Source organism: Astyanax mexicanus, chromosome 2, assembly GCF_023375975.1.
Source record: "Astyanax mexicanus isolate ESR-SI-001 chromosome 2, AstMex3_surface, whole genome shotgun sequence".
NCBI lineage: Eukaryota > Metazoa > Chordata > Actinopteri > Characiformes > Acestrorhamphidae > Astyanax > Astyanax mexicanus.
This window is the reverse complement of record NC_064409.1, coordinates 75,403,446-75,427,305: the sequence shown is the minus strand read 5'-3', so window position 1 is coordinate 75,427,305 and position 23,860 is coordinate 75,403,446. Positions and strand designations below refer to the sequence as shown.

The 23,860-nt window shown below is 40.9% G+C and overlaps 1 protein-coding gene across 1 annotated transcript in view; it reads right to left on the bottom strand.

The window, feature by feature from the left end:
- The window catches only part of ctnna1 (catenin (cadherin-associated protein), alpha 1), a 268,835-nt gene that overhangs the window by 202,621 nt on the left and 42,354 nt on the right, over window positions 1-23,860 (bottom strand). The window contains exon 7 of the mRNA XM_049475253.1: window positions 8,331-8,534. Coding sequence (XP_049331210.1) covers window positions 8,331-8,534 — 204 coding nt within the window. The remainder of the gene's footprint in view (window positions 1-8,330; window positions 8,535-23,860) is intronic.

Sequence of the window (23,860 nt, the reverse complement as noted above, 5' to 3'; positions counted from 1 at the left end):
GGAAGGCCAACACAACATAGTGTTAGGAGTCTCGCCCAAGGACTCTTATTGGTGTAGCGCAGCATTCTGTAGTCACCCAGAGCAGGAACTGAACCCCAGTCTCCAACATGACGGGGTAGCTCACTGGCAGTTATTAGTGTTATCCATTGCATCACACCAACCTGTGTACTTTTCTACAGCCAAGTACAGAGGTCATCCACTGATTTTCTTTGAGTATTATCTATTTTCTACTGCTGACACATTGAAGTGCATACATATCTCCTCGCCTTAAAAGCAGATATGCAGAGAGTGGAAGTTTCCCTGATTTCTGTTGCCACTTTTGAAGTTCCACAGTTGACTAACCTTGTGAGCCACTAATATCACAGTTATTTCCTATAGTGGGGAATTGACTCATCTTGAGGTTCTTGAGTTACCAGCAAGCTAATTTTCTACATGTTGAAAATGGAACAAGTGCCCTCAGCTGATTCACATTCAGTTTATTCATGGTTTGATCACAGCAGTCAAAAGCATTACTGAATGCAAGTGCAGTGATTATCTAAAATGCCTTACAAATGTCAACTTGTCCTGCTAAAATTCACACCTCCACAGAGCAAATGCACCAAATCACAGACTACTGACACATTAACAGATTCCAGAGACCTCCAAAAACCCAGCACCATTACAGTGTCCAAAAACCAATTCAAAAGGAATTCACAAACACCGTCCACACCACCCCCTGATCACCAACTGTGCTGGGATGGAATGGAAAGAGGGATAAACAGGGGTCTGAAACCCCTCCAAAGACCAGTAAGAACCCACTCCTCTCCTCTGCAAGCCCATAAAAAGCGGGGAGTAAGCTGAGGGCTGCCCCAGTATGGAACATCCTTGTTAATGGGCTCATTGTTTAGCAGCAGAATTAACACTGATGAACTCTGGCTGAAGATCACTTCTACACTAAAAGGCTTTGTGAGGATTGTGACAAAGCTGCAGCGTTTAAAGCGAACGCAGTCAAGTGGAAGAGTGAAGTGAAATGGTTCTGCAATAAACCGGCTCGTCCGTGCTCTACAAATACGCCTTCTTCTGTAGTAGCTCTTACCAGTCTTTACCCAACATTAGCAGCAATCCCACTTAACCGAAAGAGAAGCTGCTGAGCTACTGTGATGAGTTGTGCATTCTAGCCAATCAAAACAGTCCAACAGGTTAATTCTAGCTCAATATACACCCTTGGAAACAATGGTGATTTTGGGGGATGCCATGGAAGATCCACCTTATGGATTATATTTGTAAGAGAGAGCCTTCAAAATGCTCTACATACCAAGAGAAAATAGTTCTTTATGGAACCAAAACTGGGGTTCACTATTTGGTACACCATGACCTAAAAATAATAAAATATATAGAGAGAGAGAGAGTGAGAGAGAGACCAACAGAAACAATGAGACCGATAGCCAGTGCGAAAGACCAATAGGCAGACAGCAAAAGACCAACGGATAGACTTACAGCGAGAGAGAAACTGTGTGCCCGAGAGAGGTCGACAGACAGATAGACAGTAAGAGGACCGATATCGAGAGGGAGAGCTAACCAACGGACAGACAGCGACAAGAGACAGACATTGAAAGAGAGAGAGAGACCAACAGACCATGAGAGAGCAATAAACAGAAAGCGACAAAGGCCGACAAATAGACAGCGAGAGACCATGGGAGAGAGACAGTGAGAGACAGACAGCAAGAGAGAGACAAAGAGACAGACAGACAGACAGCAAGAGAGAAAATGACCGACCAACTGACAGACAGACAGAGACAGGCAATGAGAGACAGACAGTAAGAGAGACACGACAGACAGCGCAATAGACAAAGCATCAAAAAACGACCAACAGACAGACGGACAGTGAGAGGCCGCGAGAAAGAGATACAGACAGTGTGAGAGAGAGAGAGAGAGAGAGAGAGAGAGAGAGAGAGAGAGAGAGAGAGAGAGACAAAAAGAGACTGTGATAAAGACCTAGAAAGATACAGATAGGTATGTGCGGTTGGACTGAACGCTACATGGTTTCAGAAAGAGCAGAGGACGAGACTGAGCAGCTAAAGTCCTGTCATGTCCAGTCTGCTCGCGGGGCGACGGGAGGTTCAGGGCCGGGTGCTGGGACGGACAGTACATGGCGCTACTCAAGGAGAAAACCTGCTCTCAGAAACGGCCCTGCTGAAACAAACTGGCAGCAGGGAGCACGAGCAATAACCCGAAAATAAAGAGACGCCACTCATCTGTATTCAGCAGAGAGCAGTGCTCTTTAGGGACATATGGCTTTGTGACAGTCATCTGAGTTCGGGCACACAAACACCACACACTGGGCCAGAGGGGAGGGGGATGTTTCTACAGGCTCCTGTCCAATTATGTTAGCATTTTTCATGCAGCCGTGGTCACATGCCAAACGCCGCACTCCAATGAGCTTATTATCTGAAGCCTCCGCCTCTGAACCACCACTTGGAGTCTCATATCCATGACTAATATTCTCCATTCCAGGTCACACGCACGACTTTTAGGGTGGATCAGGATCGGGGCCATTCTGAGGATATTTTACTGCATTGAGCATCGACCTTTATGAGAATGAGCCAGTTACGATCCTCTGTTTTTACTGCTGTGTTGTAGCAGAACGCCCTCTGGAGGTCTGTAGATGCAATTAACAGACATCATTTCGAGTCTGCAGCAGTGAGGAGGATCTCAGAAGATAAGAAAACAGAACAGTTTAGAGTCTGCAGCCTGAAAGCATTTTACAGCAGAGAACATAAAAAATGGCATAATTTGTGGTTCGAGTGCTTTAACTGAATTGGAGCTGCTTTTTTTCAATAAGTCTCTATTTGACATTTTATAAACTGCAGCCATGTTAAGGCCATAAATACTAATTCACCGGTTGACGAAGATACGGTGCTTTTCCTGATCGACAAATTTTTCTGAATGTTTTATTTTACTAGCTACTGCAGACAATGGAGGCTGAGAATGTGCAGCATCAATATACAACTCAAAGACCTATAGTATTTCACAAAGAACAGGAAAAAAGTGATTTTAAATTTTAGCAGAAGGACACTTTTAAAACCAAAATGGCTGAGAAATGATAAGGCTAATTTTTTACCAGTCTTTTATTAGATCCCACTGTTCCTCATCACCGAATGCTGACTAAATCCCCCTTTGTCTCGTAAAGAGACTTTTCCCCAGACAACATAAAACAGACACTTTCTTGGCGGCAACACTCAGGAGCTGCATGTGGACAGTAATGACAGAGGAGGCAGCAGCAGCGGCAGCATCCAGAGAGAGCGAGCGAGAGATAAACAAAATACATGTGTATGATGTGCAATGTCACAAAGCAAATTAAATCTCCATTGTTTTCATTTTCTATGACATTGGGCTGATATAACCTGCCTCGGGTTGATGTGTCATTTATTTTACAGCAATTGTGATACACACATCATGACATGATGGATCTCTGACTTCCACAGTAATCTGGTGAAAATTCCTGTATTGCTAAACATCAACATAATTTGCAGAAATAGCAGTTCAACCCTAGCAGAGAGCAAGCCAGAAGAAGAAGAAAGAAAGAGATTTATATAGAGATACAAGTACAGACATATAAAAGTATATGTATACATTTTAGATAGGTCCTTTGTAAACTGGCCTGGATTTTTATTTTAGTTTACATCGGACTGTGGTCACTTCTTGCAATTATTGTTGCTTTTATTATATTACAGCCATGACAATACAACTGAACTGAATCTTAAACTGAGAAAAAAAAGACACAGATACAGCCCCTTAGAAAAAAACAAAAGAAGGTGGAGAGGGAAAGGAGAGAGGATAAAGAGACGTAATAGAAAAATATAGGCAGTGAAAGGCAGAGAGACTGTCAGAGAAAGTGGGAAAAAAAAATTAACATTACCACTTAGCCCTTCCGCTACATTTTGCATGTGCACCCATAAAAGAGGCTGCCCAATTCTCCTTAGTCTAGAGGGGCTAAGTAGAGAAAGATGTTGGGGCTGCTCTTTAAGCTGAGATTTTTTTTAGAGACACACTAAAAACAGGGCTATGAGAGTTACTGGAAAGATGGTGGCAAAAGTGACCAAAAACCCCCACAAATCTGAGTATTTTTCCTGTTAAAAATTTGTTTAAATGTTTAATGGCTGTTTTCTTCATGAAAAAAAAAATGGTACTTTGACTCAATAGCTAGCTAACTTTTCTGTTCCACCTTAAGTGGTGCAACAGACGGTTAAGGCTGCAGCATTTAGCATTTAGTTACACATTACAGAGAAATTAAGATATGGACATCTCCCCTCTTTCTGAATACATACAAAGCCCTAAAGTTAATTAGTTAACTCAGCAATGTTGTTGTCACATTGCTTGATGTTTTTGTCCATGTCTCTGTTTTTCATCATTTTTTTTACATATTTTGTGTATGTGAGTTTATGTTCAAGAGACTTTTTGCCTCTTGCCAGGCTGCCATTGTAAATAAGAAACTGTTCTTAATGACTTGCCTGGTTAAATAAAGAATGAAGCAGCAGCAGCAGCTAGGTTACTGAACTTTAGCGCTTCAGTCCACTATTCAGTTCTTGAAGGGTTCTCCCAATTCTTAGGGGGAGGGTTTCACCTTTTCCTCTTTTCACTCTGTTCTAAAGGGAAAGGTTACACTCCAAAACAAGGGGTGTGGCAGAAAAGAGAAATGGGACTGGGCCTTAGATACAGCGCAAAAGAAACAGCATACAAAGAAGAATAAAGAAAAATAGAAAGACTAAATCTTAAGAAAAAGACAAAGAAAGAGGAGCAAAAAGAGAGAGACACCCAAGAAAGACGGGAGGTGAAGGAAGAGCAAAATAGAAAGAGAATATAGATGAGAGAGGGATATTGAGACAGGAGGAGTAAGAGATTGAATAGAAAGGGATATGTACGGCATAAAAAGAGGGAGACGAAAGATAAATAGTGGGATATTGAGAGAGGAAGAGGAATAGATGGAATTGAGAGAGCTATACTGAAAGAGAGAGATAGACAACCTACTTCAGTACCAGCAGAGAGAGAGAGAGAGAGAGAGAGAGAGAGAGACAGCTCACCGCTTCATTCAGCTTCACTCTCTGGTGAAAACAAATGTCATACTGGAGCGCTGTGAACTGGAGCGAACCGGGACGAGCAGAAAACAGCATTACTGCTACAATTCAGTTAAAACACACGCGTCTGCGGCTGGCTGCATCGCTCGCTCATTGTTAGGCATCAAGCGGAGACGCAATTCCACTGGTAAACGAGGGCGGAGGATAAAAACACAGAAACAATGACAGAACAAAGGCCGAGAGGTGAAGTGCTGTTCAGAGCTGCCCTTCCCGTGACACCCCCTCCACCCCCTCCCCGCACGATCAGTGTTCCAGACTCTCACTGCGAACGCCTAGCGCACCCTCCTCCCCTTCAGCCCCTGCCTACTTTAATTATTCAATTAGTTTATTTTATATCAATTAGAGAAGCCCCGGCACCAGCGCAGGCCAACGGCACAAGCAATTTTCTCTCCACACGAGAACAAATAACGCAGCCACAATCATTACACAGCAGAGGAGGAGGAGAAGAGCAGCTCCCACAAACCAACAGAGGCCAAGACTTACTTTAAAAAGCCCGTACACCACAGTTCTCCAGTGCACAGGATGGAAAAACTAATTTATGCTGCTCAAGGTTAAATAGATATGGATACAGACTGAGCCTTAGGGCAGAATGCTTCACCAAAAAAAAAAAAAAAAAAAGTTATGCAAGTTATGCACAATTACAATTTTTAGATGATTTAACAGCATGAAGAGATGTAACTCATCTGCTTTAAGCAGAATCATCTTTAAAGCAATTTACAGGGAATTTACAGTTTGCATTTTTGGGCAGGACAGGCAGTGGTCCACCTAATGAGACCTGAAATTTATTACTGCGAGCACACACACCCATATACCCAATTCAGATATCTAGAGCCAGATGATTCTCCAGCCACTCAAAAGAACTATCGGAAACCTGAGAAGTGTGGGGTTTTATATGGATGTACGGGGTAGTATATGATTTTACAGGAAAGTAGAGGGGAGTAAAGAGGTAGTATAGTCTAGTGGTGGGTACTATATGGTAAAGTGTAGTATTGCTAGTATAGGGTAGTAAAGGGTGGTATAATGCACTATATTTGTGGTATGCGAAAGCACAGGTAGCTACAGAGGTAGTATAGTCTAGTATTTGGTAGTTTACGATACTCCCTGTAGTATAGGGACGTGTAGTTTACTATACTTGGGAGAACAGGAACATATAGCTGCAGTATAGGGTGGTACAGGAATGGGAGTACAGAGGAAGTATAGTCTAGTGGAGGATATAGTGAAGTTTTGGGGAGAAGAGGGAAGTAAAGGCTTGGTATAGTGTAGTATAGGGTAGTATAAGGGTACAGGGTAGAAATGGGTGGTATATCGCACTAAATTGGTAGTACGTAAAAGTACTGGGATAATGCAGGAGTCGTATGGTCTTATGTTGGGTAGTATAGGGAAAGTATTGTGTATTAGGGGATATAGGAAAGTGTAGCTTAGTATTATAGGGAGATTAGTGCAGTTTAGGTGTAGTATCAGCAGTAGAGTATAGTATTGAAGTATTCGGTAGTATCAAGTAGTTTAGGGAAGTATGGTGTAATATTTAAAATAAATATATATTTTAATGCTCTTGACCAATTTGATCAGAAAACTCCAGTAGAAAACTCCAAACACAGTATGACGCTACACAGTGCAACTGTGAGGTACCTTGCAATATACTACAATAACAAGGATGTGGTCATCAATGAAGTGCTGGAAAAAGTTGGAGTAAAAACGGCCCAGTAGTAAATCGTGGAAAGATGTAGTAAGAAAACAACTGGTCATACATGGCATACATGATGTAGATAAAGCATTGTTCACCAAGTTTTGATGGATGGATAAGCAGCTAATGGCAATATATGCCGACAATGTTTACATAATGCATTAAACTTGTTTCCCCCCCATGGTATGTGTGCTTAAAAAAGCAAGAAATAAAATAAAGAACAGGAACCCCTTGGAGAAGAGCTGCTACTGGAAGCTCGTCCAGGGAGAGAGAATGCAATGGAGACGTGTGAATCAAACCCCATGCTGTTCATTTGCTCACTCAACAGCAGACACATCCTCTCGTCCAGTGAGCCGCACACTCTGGGGAAGCTGCATTGTTTTGAGAAACTTCACAAACTCTGCACTACACATCCATCCATACACACAAACACACTCACACACACTTCACGCAGAACCACACAGCCCTACAGCGGTGTTCCTCACTCGCACTCCTGGAGGGCTGACACACTGCAACACACCTGAATCAACTCGGCTAATTATCAAGGCCTTCACGAGAAGGCGGAGGCGTGCTGGAGCGAGGAGAAGAACACGCTGCAGGACTGGACTGAGGAACACTGCTCTACAATATTCTTACAGATAAACAATAAAGATATATATTAATGCTCCTGGACAATTCACCAACACATGCATTCTCAGTGGCTGAAAAGTTCAACTTTTTCAGGAATGCATTAATATTTTCAGGACAATTCTATGCGATGTTTGCATTTTCCAGTAAAGTCCAAGACAGAGCTTTATCAAAATGTGTATGTTCTGAATGTAAACAGTCTCTCCTACTCCTACACATTTCACATTATTCAAATTGTGCTATAGGAGAGTCTTAAAGCTCCGAAGCACACTGCCAACCCAATCATATCTACTTTCGGCACCACCTCTAAACCCATACATCACCCAGTACCCCTCCCAAACTACCTCTACAAATTTGCTTTTCTGCTTTTTTTTTTAATTGAGCTCAGGGTGGTATCAGCTAAATCAGAGTTTAGTCACCCTTAAACTAAAAGATTATCAACTCCCCTTCTGCCCCACTCATAAACCCATACATCACCAAGTTTCCCTACCAACTACTCCTACCTTTTTTTTGAAGCATTTTTTAAATTTGAGCCGATGTTGGAGTCAACTAAAATCAGAGGATTTTATTACCCTTTAACTAAAAGGACTGTGGTAGTCATCAGCTTTCCCTTCTGCCCTGTCCCTAAACCCATAAATCACCCAGTGCCCCACAGTGCTCCAAAAGTACCCCTCCCATTTTTTGTTTAGCATTTTTCTAATTTGAGCTGAGTGTGGAGTCAGCTAAACTCAGAGGTTTAGTTACCCTCAAACTAAAGACTGTGGAAGATTAAAGTGTGTTTTGGAAGTTCACTTCATAATCCTTCTAATATTACTTAAAATTCCAATCCTTTGCATTGGAAGATAATCAGTATTGTGTAGCACTACTCATAAGGGAAAGCAGAAAACCAAAAACAGAGCACTCACATTGCCCATGTACTCAGTGAGGAGGTCCTGCAGAGCCTGGCGGACGGAGTTACACTCGGCCACGATGCGCTCGCGGCGGTCATCCCGAGTGCAGGACGAATCAGCCATGAGTGCGGCGCCACTGATGATGCTTTCCAGCCTTTCCTCCAGGGACGGGCGGAAACGCTCCTCGCTGAAATTCAGCGGGTCCACGATGATCTGCCTCTGAGGGGATAAACAGAGAGAGAGAGAAAAAGAGAAAGAAAGAATGTGAGTAAAAGTACAAATGTATTGAATTCACAGATAGAAACACTGACTCACAGCCAGTTTCATCAGTCTGCACCCCCAGGAGAACGCGACATGTTCAGACATGCCAGGCGCTGGACCAAAGGAAAGGCTTTGACAGTAAAATGGTCTTCATTATTTCTGCAGGGAGCTGTGGTTGACACCTGTAGCCATGTGGGATTTGAGGGAAAAAGAAACAGTAAAAAAAAAATAAAGAAAAAGCGTGGGTGGCTGAAAAAAACAGGCCTCACAAAGTGATGGCAATCGGCTTTAAAGGGCAAAATCAGAGGCATTTTAGCCCCGCCTTTTTTACCCACGCTCCTTTGGGGCTCTAAAGACTGACTGTCAAGACAGTCTTATGGGTGAAAGACGATACCTTTAACAGAAAGACGATACCCAAATTACAGTACATTAAGCACACTAGCACTAGCAACTGTAAGCAACTGCTAACATGCTTCAGCTCAGCATTTACCCAACCCTGGTCTTACAGTAGGGCTGTGTATCGACAAGAACCTGGCAGTAGGATACACATCACAATATAGAGGCTATGATTCAATATACTGAGACCTACTGCAATACTGTAAGCAGGTGTATAAGGGGTTTAAAAAAAAAAGTAAACTCAAGGTATGAAACCAATATTATGTACATTTTATCAGAATAAAATAAAAGTTTACTCTTACGAATATCAGTCAGAATTTAAACATGAACTAAAAATTTACGATCTTTTTTTTTTTTACACTGCTTTTTTTAAAGGAGAAATAGCTCACTTTTTTCTGTTCACCCCCAACATTGCGAAATAGAGCTTTTAGCCGATGCTCCCAATGAGCTTACAATGCTAGTGATAAGGGCGCAGCATTGATTGTAAAATTAACCCAGTGAAATTGCATTAATTCCAGCTTCTGCAGAAAATCTCTGCATCTCCACAGAATTGTTGTACTTTGTTCCCATATCCTACCTATTCATTGGAGCTCGTTATTTGACTTGTGACCTAATTTCACAATGGTTGCAACAGGAAACTAGTTAAAGGTACAGTGTGTATGAACAGTGTTTTTAATAATCACACTTTCAAAGCTCGTAGTGCCTCGTTTTAAATGGTGTAAAAACAGCCATTTCTTTACAAGGGCAATCCTATGCTCCCATCACTTGCATTGTAAGCCTGTTGGGAGCATTGGCTAAACGTTCTGTATTTGGGAATGTTGAGGAAGAACAGAGGTGGGCAATTCAACAAAAAGTTCATACTCATTATCATGTTTCACTACAATCCAAGCCCATTTCACATCGAAGTTCTCCCTTAACTCATACAGTCATGCCTATTTTACTGTATGTCGAGCATTAAAATGCTATTATCACCAGAGTAAGGGGCTGGGATTACATCAGATACCTGAAATGACCACAGCTAGCATTTAGCCAAATGCTCCACAATTCAGAAACTTCTTATAACACCTTCGCCAACAGGGTTGACAGCAGGTATTGCTGGTAATGTCTGACGTTTGGCAGAGTATGGTGATGTGTCCCTGCTTTAACTGTCCCAACTTGCATACAACATACAAGGCAACTGTATGTGCCATGTCAAGTTTTGGGAAATACTGCTCTAAGAACTAATGTGAAATAAAAAAACGCATTATGTGCACAAAGGAAAAAAAGTCACCGTTTCTACTGAGACTTTTCTGCAAGATTCTAATGTAAAGTTACTTCCCATCAAAAGAGAACAAAACCAACTACCACATCAATTCTGCTACACTTTCCACTAACTTCTCTGCTGCTGCCCTTTAAAAAGCGTAGGTGGCTGAACATCAGGCCTCACAAAGCGCCGGCGTTCTGCTTCAAGCTCAAACACTGCAGAAAAGGAGCCCCAGCCTGTGGTCTTCATTAACCAGAACAATCAATAATTCAGACGCTCTGAAATGATGATGCCATTTAAGGCCAATGGCTCCTTTCTATCAGCATTAGCCAGTCTGTGCCCTTATGAAGCCCCCCCTGAATCGGCACTCTCCAGCGCATAGCCTCTTACTCTCCATTACACAGCAAAAGCAAAAGAATTAAGTCAGCCAAAAACCTTCCAGCGTAACAGATAGTTAGGTCAAAAACGCAGACCAGCAAATACGGCAGCTGTCGCAATGAAACCCAGCAGTTAGCACAAGCGGGCTAACACCTTAATTTGGCGCCCGGCTAAGATCTATTCATTATATATATGAGCCTGAGCCGTTTTGGCCAACTTGTCCGTTCAATCACTGCAAAGTTAGCTCTACCGTACTGGGCATGTGCAAGACGCAGAGTGTCACTGCAGATATCCTTCAAGTTTCAGTTTCTCTTTAGTTGGGAGACCATGTATATGAGGAGTTGCTCTCATTTACAATTTGGGTAAAGTTTGATTTAATTTTCATAATCTATACCAATGTATCCATACCAGTGACCACAAAGGGAAGCCCTTGAACTGATAAAACCACTACATATATAAATAAACTTCAAGAACCATTATTTAACAGCTGATGGAACAAACCTCTGAAATACATAGTTACTATATTTATTAATACCACTTACAACTTTACTACTGTACACAACACAAGCCTTATGTTCACCATGACCAGAAGAAGCTCCGCCCACTTCTCTACTTCAATACAGAGTTACTATATTCACTAATACCACTTTACTACAACTTTACTACTGTACACAACACAAGCCTTATGTCCACCATGTCCACTTTTCTACTGGACTTTGGGATAAGGAATGATCACACTGAATGTGGGCAGACAAATAGGTGTCTCAGATTGTGCTCAGAACCAAAGATGAAATTAACCATCCAGACTGTTATCAGCGATAACAGCCAAAAAGCCAGGGTCTTCAATAATAAACCAATAATAACCACCAAGCTTATCCTGCATTCAAGACCACATTGTTTCCAGGGGCGTTTATTTGTGGAATAAGAGGTTATGGGTACTGAACTAGACCTGTCAAAGATAAAACCACTTGAAATGCTTTATTGTCTGGTACCAGCAGGGCATTTTTAAAATGTAAGAAGGTGTGGTATTATAGAAACTGTCCTTGGACTTTTCTTGGAATGTGTTGCAGGTCTGAAACTCCCAAACTGTCGAAACCACAAGCCGAAAACACATGAATCTCTTAAGACCTAGTGTTGGTCTGGTAAGAGTAACTCTGATTAACTTAGTAACGATAAGGAAACACATACCTAATTTAATTTAAACTGTCGACACACTGCCACATTTAAGAACTGAAGGCTACTACAATAGAAGACTTTTACAAACACATTAAACAGAAAAATTAAAAATTATTGGGAATTAACTTCCTGTGTGTGATTTGTACTCAATTTTGAAATGTATTTTCTCCACAGCATGTGATCCCAAAGTCAGAAAAAACCAAGCACTTTGTGCAGATAAAGCATGAAATATCTTAACGTATGAAACACTGCATTTTTTTTTTAATTATTATTCGTGGTAGTAGTTCAAAAATGCAGACCAGCAAATACTGCAGCTGTCATGAAACCCTGCAGCTAGCGCGAGCAGGCTAACACCTCGGCTTGGCTCCCCGCTAAGCTCCTATTATCCATTATATGTGAACGTGAGCAGTTCTGGCCAACTTGTCCACTTAATCACAGCAGCGTTAGTGCTCCAGTACCGGGCACGAGAAAGATGCTAAGTGTCAGTGCGAATATTCGTCAACTTTCTCACCAGTTGGGAGCGCGGCTAAGGTAAACACCAGCGCTCTCCGTCAGAAAGAGGGAAACTTTAAAGCCGTTTAAGCCCAGCCTTGGGCGAGAGGATGTGGTTCTGCATATGAAAAACTGTTGCTTGCTTCTTTTCCCGGTGTCTCGGGATGACACTTCGTTTGTCCCCTGTTGCGCTCTGAAGTAGTCCTGCTGCTGTAAACCAGCAGAGGAAGCGCGTTAGTGCTAGGCTTCCATATCAGGGAAAGATGGGAGGGCTAGGAACAGAACCGCTGACATGCGAGCCAAGCATTAGCTGTAAATAAATACATACATAAATACGTACGCCAAAATAAATAAATAAAACGCTCCGCGGCTCTCGGCAATCTTCAAAAAGAAATATAAAAAGTGGGTTTATTAGCCTGCTCTCGTCTGACCTCCTTTGCTTGCGTGTCACGTCGCCATGGCAACAAGCCTCTCGCGCTCCCTCTCGTTCTCCCTCTCTCTCTTTGACTCACAGCGTAGTTGCTTCGGCTGGAAATTAGGCGGCGAGAAGAAGAAGCGAGGTGGAAAAATGTGTGCGTGAGCTGAAGTTTCTGCGTGGTCACCAGGAAACCGCAGATCCAGATCCAGACCCCTCCACGACTTACTGAACGCCCTCACGGACTCCCATTCTCTCAGACAAGCTACTAAAAAAAATACTTCGGGAAAGACCCGGGGCATCTGGGTGGAGCTCCTGTTATTGCTTGTGCGCGTTTCCTTACATTCACCCATTCACTTTTTTTTTTTTTTTTTTTTTTTTTTTTTTTTAAATGGCGTAATCGTGAAAACAGGAGCAAAATGTAAAATGCATTTAGTAGACATGAAGTTGAACAGTTGAGCATCTATAAGGCATCTATAAACGAACCATTAAAAAAAAAAAAAAAGCAATACCCAATTCTTAAGTTGAAAGGGAAGTCAAGTCAAGTTATACAGGCTTTAAACATGGTCAGTAACAAGTGCACATGTGTGTACTGTATTCATTCAAGTAATCATAGGCTTAGAATTAAGTCAACTATGAAAAAAGGGGTTTAAAACAATTACACAAATTTTATCTGCTCACACTTCAAGAATTTGTCCCAAAGGTGTTTAAAGAACAGATGTGTCACTTACATGAATAAATGCAAACAGTCAAGAAAGCAGAAAATTGAGAAAAAAAAAGAAAAAGGAATTTATTAGTAGTTCAAGCTACATCAATCTTTAATATACCATTTGTATCAAAAACAAGCAAACAATTGTCCTGTACAGTCTACTTTTATTTACTCTAAACAAGCTATTTTAGTAAAACCGAGCACTTTCTGAAGGTAACTGTCCATTTAATGAAGGTTATATTTTTTAGCTAGGACAGGTAAGCAAAGTTCCCCCTTTTTTTTTTTTTAGAGCTTGAACACACTTTACACAAGTCTAACATTTTCTCTGTACTCAACGTTAAGCCTATTATCACTTTAATCAATCCGTTAATTATAGGAGAAGTGTTTTTTAAACAATTTAAACTTATAACAAATGTGAGCAGATCAGATTTGTGTTCTAAAGAAAGAACTTTGTGTCTTTTAAAAAACTTTGGACTGTAGCAGTGAGTGGTCCAGTGCTCTAAAGCACTGCCTCTATGCTTGGGAGATTGCTGGTTCAAATCCTGGTCATGCAGCTTGCCATCAGCTGCTGGAGTCCTGAGAGAGCACAATTGGTCTTGCTCTCTCTGGGTGGGTACAGTAGATGGCGCTCCGTTTCCCCTCATCACTCTAAAGGGTGATGTAGATCAGCACAAGGCTGCGTCTGTGAGCTGATGTATTAGAACAGTCGCTGCGCTTTCCTCCAAGAGTGCTGTGATGCTATTCAGCAATGCTGCATCGGAAAAGAGGCGGTGGCTGACTTCACATGTATCGAACGAGGCATGTGCTAGTCTTCACCTTCACTAGTGATGGGGAATATACAGCTGAGTAGCAGTTGAGTGGGTTGGACAATTGGCCTGCTAAATGGGAAGAAAATAGGAGAACTTGGGACCTCAACAAGTGTGATGGCAGAAGTTCTACCACACACTTGGCAGGTCTTTCTAACAGGTATGCTAGTGAGGAACTTGCAAAGTTTGCAGCATATCCTTGCCTCTGACTCGCCAAAATCTTGTCACAAAACTTGTAGCAGTTGGCAGCAGAAGCCAATCTGAACCAAAACCAATTCCTCCAGCCTCTTTACTGTTGGACATGTGGGACATGTTGGAAAGCCACATCACCTCGTTTCACAGTGGCTATAGAAGGGGATCAGGTTGATCCAGCCCTGGATGACAGCTTTGAGGGCTCACAGACAAACAACCACAGTTAGTTCAGCGAGCGAGTAGCCGAGCCAGAGAGTAGACCGGAGAGCTCTGACAGCTCTTTACCAAAACGCAAAGGCAGGGATGGCAGCAGCGAGAGTGAGAGACAGATGAGTGAGAGTGAGGACGCTCAACGCTCAACGCATGCGAGCCACAGCTCTAGACAGAAAAAGACTCCAGTAAAAAGAGATGTTCTGGGGAGATTCTGTGCCTGTCTGACCACCAGTCACCTCAGCCGGTAAAAATCTTCCAAAAACATGTTAATATCTACCAGCACTCAGCTGCTGCCTGTGTCTGTTAATTTCAGGTTATACTCAGATGAAGAGGTTTACAGACATAGGTTACATTCAGCTATACAATTATCATAATTATAGATCAATACATAATCATATGCAATCATCTAATTGATGAATATTAGAAGGTTGACAGAATTACGTGAATTAACAAGATTTTAAAAATAATTTTAACCACCATGATAAACCTGACATTTACCAGCTAGACATGAAGATATTTTATGTCGTCATAGACTGTGGACAAACAGTTATATTCTGACTTCATCTGCCTTGATTTCCAAACTCACCTGGCTTGTCTCAAAGTTCTGTAGAATACTTAAGACACGGTCAATTATCAAGACAGAGATGAAGCCTAATTCTACAAAAGATTTACCTTTCATTGCTGTGTACAGGGTTCATACACATTTTAACCAATAACTGTTTTCACAACTTTTTTTATGCCTTCAAGGTAAATTTTCATGACCATACGATTTTCAAAAACAGTGCAGATAGACAATAAAAACAAAAAAAAAATCAACTGAAACTATACTTAATTTATTATAGTAGGTCTAAAATAAATCTGATAATGTTGACAGATAATCTTTAATAATTAAATATGTCTCAGATCCTGAGAGCTCACAATTTTCTCCTCCATATATAAACTGAAAAACAATTGAAGACCAAATTTCCACGACTTTTCCAAAACTTTCTGGGTATTTTTATTTTTCCGAAACTTATCCAGGCCTGAAAATTGCTATTTTCAGATTCCATGACCTTTTCCAGGTTTTTCATGACCGTACAAACCCTGTGTGTAGTTTGGATCTAGATTAGGCAAGGTTTTCTTCTCTTGACTACACTTTGATTATGTTTAAGAACAACGCAGAACAGTAGAAAAGTGCACCACCACTCAACTCAGCCAAACTATAGTATAAGTTCCTGGCAGTCATATGAGTTTGGATTGGTCTGTCTCATCATCTTAAGAGCAGAGCTCACAAAGAGCTTTTCTAACCTTACACATCTCATCTTGACCTTCACAGTTCCCCTGAACTGTAAAATGTCATGATCTCCCACACTGTCGAAACCACAAGCTGAAAACACTTGGCTCTCTTAAGCTCTAAAGAGGTAAAGCATTGAGTAACTGATTAACTCAGTAAGGATATGATCACTAGATTAAAACAGCACTGAAAACTTTACTTGAGCACGATTAGTTTGTTTTATCAGAGAAGGTGGAGTAAATATATGGCTAATTCATAAAAACAACCAAGATGGGAGCAGTTACTTGATTTACTCACTGCAGTTACCTCCAAACAAGAAAAAAAAATTACCAAATCATCCAAAAACTAGTAAGATGCGTGTTTGGCTATGCTACAAAAGGCCAAAAGCTGCAGGAAGAGTCAGATATCTAAAGTCCTATGGCTATGTTCAAGATTTGGGTGTTCTGAGGCATGCTGCACACTTTTGGTATCTAAACCTAGCAAAGCAAAAATATATTCCCTCAAGTACTGTATGAGTAAAAAATAAAAATAAAAAAAGCAATAAAGCTCACATTCCACAGCATATAGTGGAATATTTACCCACATGTTGATTTCCACAGGAATCAATATAACCTGAGGCTATTTTTACAGCTCATTTTACAGAGGTAAAAAGGTGACTTGAATCTTCATTCTACAGTCTGCACACATGTAATCAATTGTAATTGTAATCAATTATGAGCTTAATTGATAGATATAGCCACACACCTGATTCACTAGTAAACAGCAAAGCATGAAGACAATTGGAGAATATGCTACCAAGTAGGGGTGCGCCATACCATGCATACACAATAAAAGTCAATATTTAAATATCAAGTATCATGTACCATCACCCACCCCTAATTATCACATCAGGGTACTACTTTTTTGCTGTTTTTAGCAAAAGAAAAATCATATTGTTCTAATTTCCTATTATATATCTACTACAGACAGATTATATCTGTATAATATCGTTTAATTTTACTTTAATGCTGGATATATGGAGATATTTGAAGTGCATTATTAGTATCATGACATTCTGTCATGATCATTGACTTGTGTTACACACCCGATAAAATTCTTTTTTTTTTTAATATCTTATTAATGGGTGTGCAATATCATATCGTATGCAATTATAAAATTTAATTTTCATCTTGTTGCAGAAGGGTATTCTTAAAATCATTTTTTTATTAACTCAGTGTTTTGTCATATTGCCAAGTGTACTGTTATCGTGAAAATACCATACAATATTGTGATATTGTAGTTCTTAGTCCTTAGTCCACAGACGTAGCTACACCAGGTGGCTACAAGAGTAGAGGGCAGTGTTCCCTAATGAAGGACCAGGACTAAGAAACACCGCACTTGAGGATACATTCTTTTTAAAAACCTCACTGCAATCAGATTCAGATTCCACACTGAGTGAATTTTATCCATTTTCACTCCAGTCCTCCAAAGAGAACAAGGAGCAAAACAAGAGCTAAAGAGACTGATATCGATCAGTCGCCATTCTGTAATGATTCCAGCAAATCTATGATGACCTCCATGCTTTTTGAGCATAGAAATCCACCATTAAAGCAGAGCAGGGCCAGCCGAGCCAGCAGCCGAGAGCAGAGCCGAGAGCAGAGCAGAGGAGGAGCGCTGAGCTCGGCTGTTCCGTCAGCCAGGCTCTAAAAAGCTGCTCCAAGAGCTACCCCTTCAGTCACTCACCAGAACTGTCGATATGACACACCGAATTCAATTTAGTTAAACAGCTCTCGCCACAGATTAAGCGCCCCAGCAGCAGCTCCGTTGCTCCAAACGGCTCGCCGGCGTCGCCAAATGTCATCTACTCATATTAGACATGTACTACTAAACGGTTTCTCTCACCCTCCATGAACCCCAGCGCATTGGCAGCGATGGAGGTGCAGAGGTTTTTATTTCATCACGGCCTGCTATCATTAGTGGAGGCAGAGAAATAAGGTAATATTTCTGCTGGGCTCAGATCGATCCTGCTTCTCCATGCCTTTATAACTCTGCCAGAACAGTATGGAGCAAACAAGGTCAAAGCGAGGTAGGGCCAATCACAGAATACAACGCAATCGATACGAGCCAGAGTGAAAGGACCTGAGAGGACTCCTGCGGCTCCAGGTGAGGAGGGAGCTGGAATCACACTCGCACTGCAGGAGAGAAAAACGAAAGAACGAAAGACAGAAAGAAAGAACGCTTCGAGCACATTTCCCATAGCTCAAAAAACGGGAAAGTGAATATCAGGATGTTGGCCTCTTGTAGCATTAAACAGCCAGACTCATCTAAAGGCGTATGAATCATCTGGAAACAACCCAATTCTTCTGAACGAGAGGAAACCAATCTCTCACACACTCTCCATCTAAATTAATGCAAATGGCATCACAAAAACACAAAAATCTTCTGCATAAAGTGGTGGATGAGTCATTACAGTGTCCCAAAACACTCTGATCCCTTCGTGTTGTGTTCCTTACGGTGTTATTTCAAGTGAAATTCATATCCTCCTTCAACTCCTTCAAGGACATCATCTAACACTACTCATTTTGTACAGTTATATCACTGTGGTGATCAATAATGAGGAAAGTGAATATCAGGATGTTAAGACTCTTGTAGCATTAACAAAATCAGACTCATCTACAGGCCTATAAATCCTTTGTTAACATACAGACCCAATTAATTTGAAACAGGAAAGATTCATCAATTAACAAAGACTTATCATTTAAGTGAATAAAAAAAGAAAGACAAACCTCTTCTACATAAGGTGGTGGATGTGAGTCATACGATGTCCCACAACAATGGTATCTTTGTGTCACATTCGTAGCAGTAATTCACTTCCTCCTTTAATATTTAGGACATCCTCAATTTATCATATACTACTTCAGGGTTTCCCCTAGCACTTTATAGTTCAGAAAGCCAACTTAACATAAATCCCCATCTAGGGGTTAAATATATGTTATTACTCCACTGAGAAGACCCTAATTATACGGCAAGAAAATGAGAATCACCAGAAAAAACTGAAAACATAAAGAACGTGGTAAACATAAAGGGAGTCACTCTTTGGTAGAATGTTTTCAATTTCTTCTTCTTGTTTTTAGTACTTACAGCACTTCATGCTTTCGTCTGTTGACAACTTTTATGGAGAAGCGGATTTCATTTTCCAGCAGGACTTAGCACTCAGTCCACACTGTCAAAAGTACCAATTGGTCTTATATAACATTCTAATTTTCTGATTTTTGGCATTTCATTGGCTGTAAGCCATATTATAAGCAAAATTACTGAAATAAAAGTAATTCTCAAATGATATTCTATGTTACTCCACTAATTGACATTAGCTAATCATATTCGCAAACAAAGCCCTCACCGGACGTGATTCGTTTCTCAGGGGGATGTCTGCAAAAAATAAATTTCACACTTCTACTTAGCGATAAAACTCTTGCATCTGGATTGCAACTTAAAAAAAAAAAAAAAAAAAAACAAAAAAAAAAACAGGAGGACCAGTGAGATTTTTTAGGCTTTCTCAGTCACATCCGGACAGGACTAAAATTACTGGAGGACCACGGAGTTCAGCGAAAAACAGTAGAAAATTTAGCCTGTAATGTTCAGTGGACGTCAGAGAAAAACACATACATGGTAGTTCCGGACAGGAATAAAATCACAGAGGACCCCGCATAAAAGAGAAACTACAAAAACTTACGAAACCTAATAACATTACATTACTTAAACACAATTTTGTATTTTATAAATACACGTTTTATCTTTAATTCTACTTTAAAGGCGGAATCTGCACAATAGAGCAAAACAGTTACGTTTGTGGTGTTTGCACGGAGACCACCAAGCAGACTGACTGGCTGAATCCCAGCAACTACAACTTTTAAAACAAACATTTTCTGCTGCTGTTTATCTTTGCCGTCACACAAAAACACTTGAATCTCTATTTTAGCAGTCTGGAGAGATTCAGCCTTTTCTGCCTGGTGCATCTTCTTGGTTGTTTACATCCTATACAGAACATCTTTAGAGCTGAATGTGTTTTTCAGAGCAGAAAAAGCAGTAAAAGGAGGAGGGCAGGTACTCCAAAACGAGAGCCTCGGCAACCCATCATCAGTATTCAAACGTCCCCTTCAGGGACGCAGCTCTGCACAGTTCAGAGTTTTCCCTGCTTCAACACACCTGACTCAACTCATCAACTAATCATCAAGGTCAATCACATGTGCGCTGCCGTGCTGCGGCACTGCGGGACCGGAGCTGGGGGGAGCCAGGGCTGGAGCTATAGGGGGGGCGCAGGACGCCGCTCTGATCCTATTGTGAGCCATGCTGGGCACAGCACGACCAGCCTGGCAGCCAGAAAGAACGTTTAAAGCAGACGACCGAGAGGGCTGATTAATTTAGCCGTGTGTGAAACACACAGTGCTTTCTAAAGCACTGAAACTGGTGCAAACAAATGACAGCAGCAGCCAGACTACCAGCTGAACAGGTAAGAGAAAAACGTCGACCCTAAACCACAAACTGAACACAGCTGTAACAGATCACCACAGCTGTTTCTGAGACTGTAAATCATTCAAATATTACATTTTAACCCTATGTTAAATCATGGAAGTTTTTAGACATAAGGGTAGCAAAACATTGGAAAAATTTTACATTGCAAAAATTATTTTTGACAATACATATCGTGATAAACAATGACTTCACCAGTCCTGCCCCTACCTGTGCGCTGTCTTGCATCCGGACCGATCAAGAGCACAGAGCACTCAAAACTCGAGAAAAAAAGCAAAACAACAGTAATCGGTCTTTTAATCAGGCATTTAAATGGCTTTTTAAAAAAAGGTAAATAAGAGCTTTTTTTCTGGAATTAAAAACATGAATGGAGCTGTAACTGGAAATATCTGCACTGCAAAACTGTGCTGGACTGAGGAGCACGTGCCCAACCATTTGGATGGAGGTCATGTGGATAACTTGTGTTTAACCCCCTTCTCGCACAGGCAGCAGCAGCCTGTCACTCACATAGACACAGAGACAGCGCTGTGTATCTACTTTTTGTGTCAAGAACTAAAACACTGCAACATGACGTGTTTGATTTAATTGTCTTAAGTGACATTACACGTTCTGCGATGTGACTATTGCACAAGCGCACATCACGATGACTATGCTTAAATATATCGTGCAGCCCTATTAGACATACAAAGCAATGCGCCAGAGACAGGGCCAGAGAAGCGGTGGTGTGGACTTTTTGAATGACCTAGAGTAGGGGTGTGCTGTAATGTATCATACATAATAATATTGCTAATATTTTTGAATATTGTAAATGATGTTATACCCTGAAATATCATGCCATATCACCCAATCCTAATAAACATATGGTACTACTATATTTTTGTTGTTTTTAGCAAAAGAAAAATTCGCACTGTTGTCATTTCCAATTATATATCTACTAGAGACTAGGTTATATCTGTCCAGTATCATTTATTTTACTTTAACCCTGGATATATGGAGATATTTAGAGTACAATATTGGTATCAGGAAATTCTGGACCATTGACTTCTGTTACAAATCTGAAAAAAATATTGTATATCTCAGTTAGGGGTGTGCTATATATATATATATATATATATATATATGTATATGTATATGTATATACATTATATATAATAATATGTAATATGTATTATATATATTAAATTAAATTTTCATTTTGTTGTAGTGTATTTTTGAAATATTTTTTATAATTAAGTTTTTACATCGCCATGAGTATCGTTATCACAAAAATACCATGAAATATTGATATTTAAGGGCCATATCGTCAGTCCCTAATCTAGTGACTCTAGCGATTCTAATGATTGTGCATGCTGCCTGTGCACGCTCAAAGGCAGCAAAATCTACCGTTTTAAAATCTGTGTCAAGTCATTTTTTCAGTATCCAACCAATAAACAATACTGCACATAAGTGTTATAGTGCATACATAACAAAAGCTATACAGTTACAAGTTACATTTGGGCAGGGGATGGACGACTCCATGGCGGGGGATGGACCCCCCAATCAAAAAGACCAGTCCTTAGCAAGAAGAGCATCTAATAACAGGCATTTTCTTTAGAGTTTCAAGTTTTACACCTAAATAGTTTACGACTAAACTAGGCAACAAGAAAAGTTTAATATTCAGCCGGTACCAACAGCTACAGTTCTCTCTGTTTTAAGAGCAGCAAACAATGGCGATATAAAACAAGTGTTGGAACTGACTGACTCACGGTTACTCATTCAACAGCCCTGATGACTAAGATCCTGCATTAATCCATAAATTTCCTCATCTACACACTTCTAATAAAGACTGAATCACAGCAGGTGGAAGAGGTTGGGGAAAAGACTAAAGAAGGAGTGAAAAAAGAGAAAAGAAAGAGAAAGCAGCCCTGTGTGTCGCCGTGTCGCTGAGCGCCCCTGAGACTGAGCAGGCTTTAGGATCAGAGCGAGACTTAAGCAGTCCCAGAGCTCAGCACTTCAGAGTTTAACAAAAACCCCAGCAGTTTGGAGACACTCGGAGACGCACTCCCTCGCTCGCTCGATGGCAGCACAATAACCCAGAACTTCTCATATTAATTGGCGTAGTGTGCAAGTGGAGGGGTGAGGGGGGTGTTCAGCATGCGCTCCTCCAGCACCCACACCCTGCTCAGCTTCAAAAGAGAGAGAGCACAGACATGAGGAAGAACAGAGAGGAGGTTGAGGAGGATGGTGAACCGTATGCTTTTTATATGGAAGAGGAGTAGAAAAAGAAAAATAGTTCACTCTCGTTCACAGTCTCCTCTCTCCACACATATTCCGAGGGTTGGGAAGAGAGAGGGAATTTGATTTGCAAATCTCCTGACACTCCGCCGCAGAGAGACACGGGAGCACCTGCACAGAGCGAGGGTTCGACTCGCCGCAGTTCTGCAGCTCTTAAATTGACTCGTAGCTTCTTCACTCCTCCAATTAGGAGCTCCATTTGTTGAGATGTACCCACTCTATCCACTGTCCCTCAACGTGAACATGCGCCTCACCAACGGTCGAGCGCTAATGAGGGATGTTGCAGATTAAGAGCGCGAGAGCCAGGCTAATCTCTTTAGGCCTCGACTAATCATTAAATAACCACTAAATCAATATAAAGTGGGAAAATATGCATGTTTTTACACTGTGGTGTTTTGCTAACCAGAAACAAACAAGGCTGTAACCAAGCAATACAGTCAAAATAGTGATGTAATATGCTATTTAAAACAGAAACGCCAATGAAATTACTAGAAAATAGCAAAAATATAGAAATAATAAATAAAAAAAAAGTTAGCTGCTTGTGGTTGTTTGGATTGGGTACGATTTTAGATAAAAAAAGGGCTGCTGGCTCATTTTTTTGGCCATCTCACACACCCTTAAAAAAATAAATAAATAAAATAAAAAATTTAAAAAAATTGTAATTCGTATCCCAGTTCTCGTTTAACAACTTAACCCACTGAATTTGAACTGCTTTGTGTTTACTAAAAATATTGATTTTAAAAACGTATTTATTAGATTAATAGTTCCAAATTTACTTCCATATTTTGATATTATATATTCTATTAAAATTAAGATTTTCAACAACATTTAGAGACAGACAAACAAAAAAAAGAGAGACACAGAGAGACAGACAAAGAGAGACACAGCGAGACACACAGCGAGACACACAGCGAGAGAGAGAGAGAGAGAGAGAGAGAGAGAGAGAGACACAGAGAGAGAGAGACAAAAAGACAGAGAGAGAGACACATACACAGACACACAGCGAGAGAGAGAGAGAGAGAGAGAGAGAGAGAGAGAGAGAGAGAGAGAGAGACACAGACACAGAGAGACAGACACACAGAGAGAGAGAGACACAGAAAGACAGACAGAGACAGAGAGAGACACAAAGAGAGACAGAGAGAGAGAGACACAAAGAGAGACAGAGAGAGAGAGACACAGAAAGTGAGAGAGAGAGAGAGAGAGAGAGA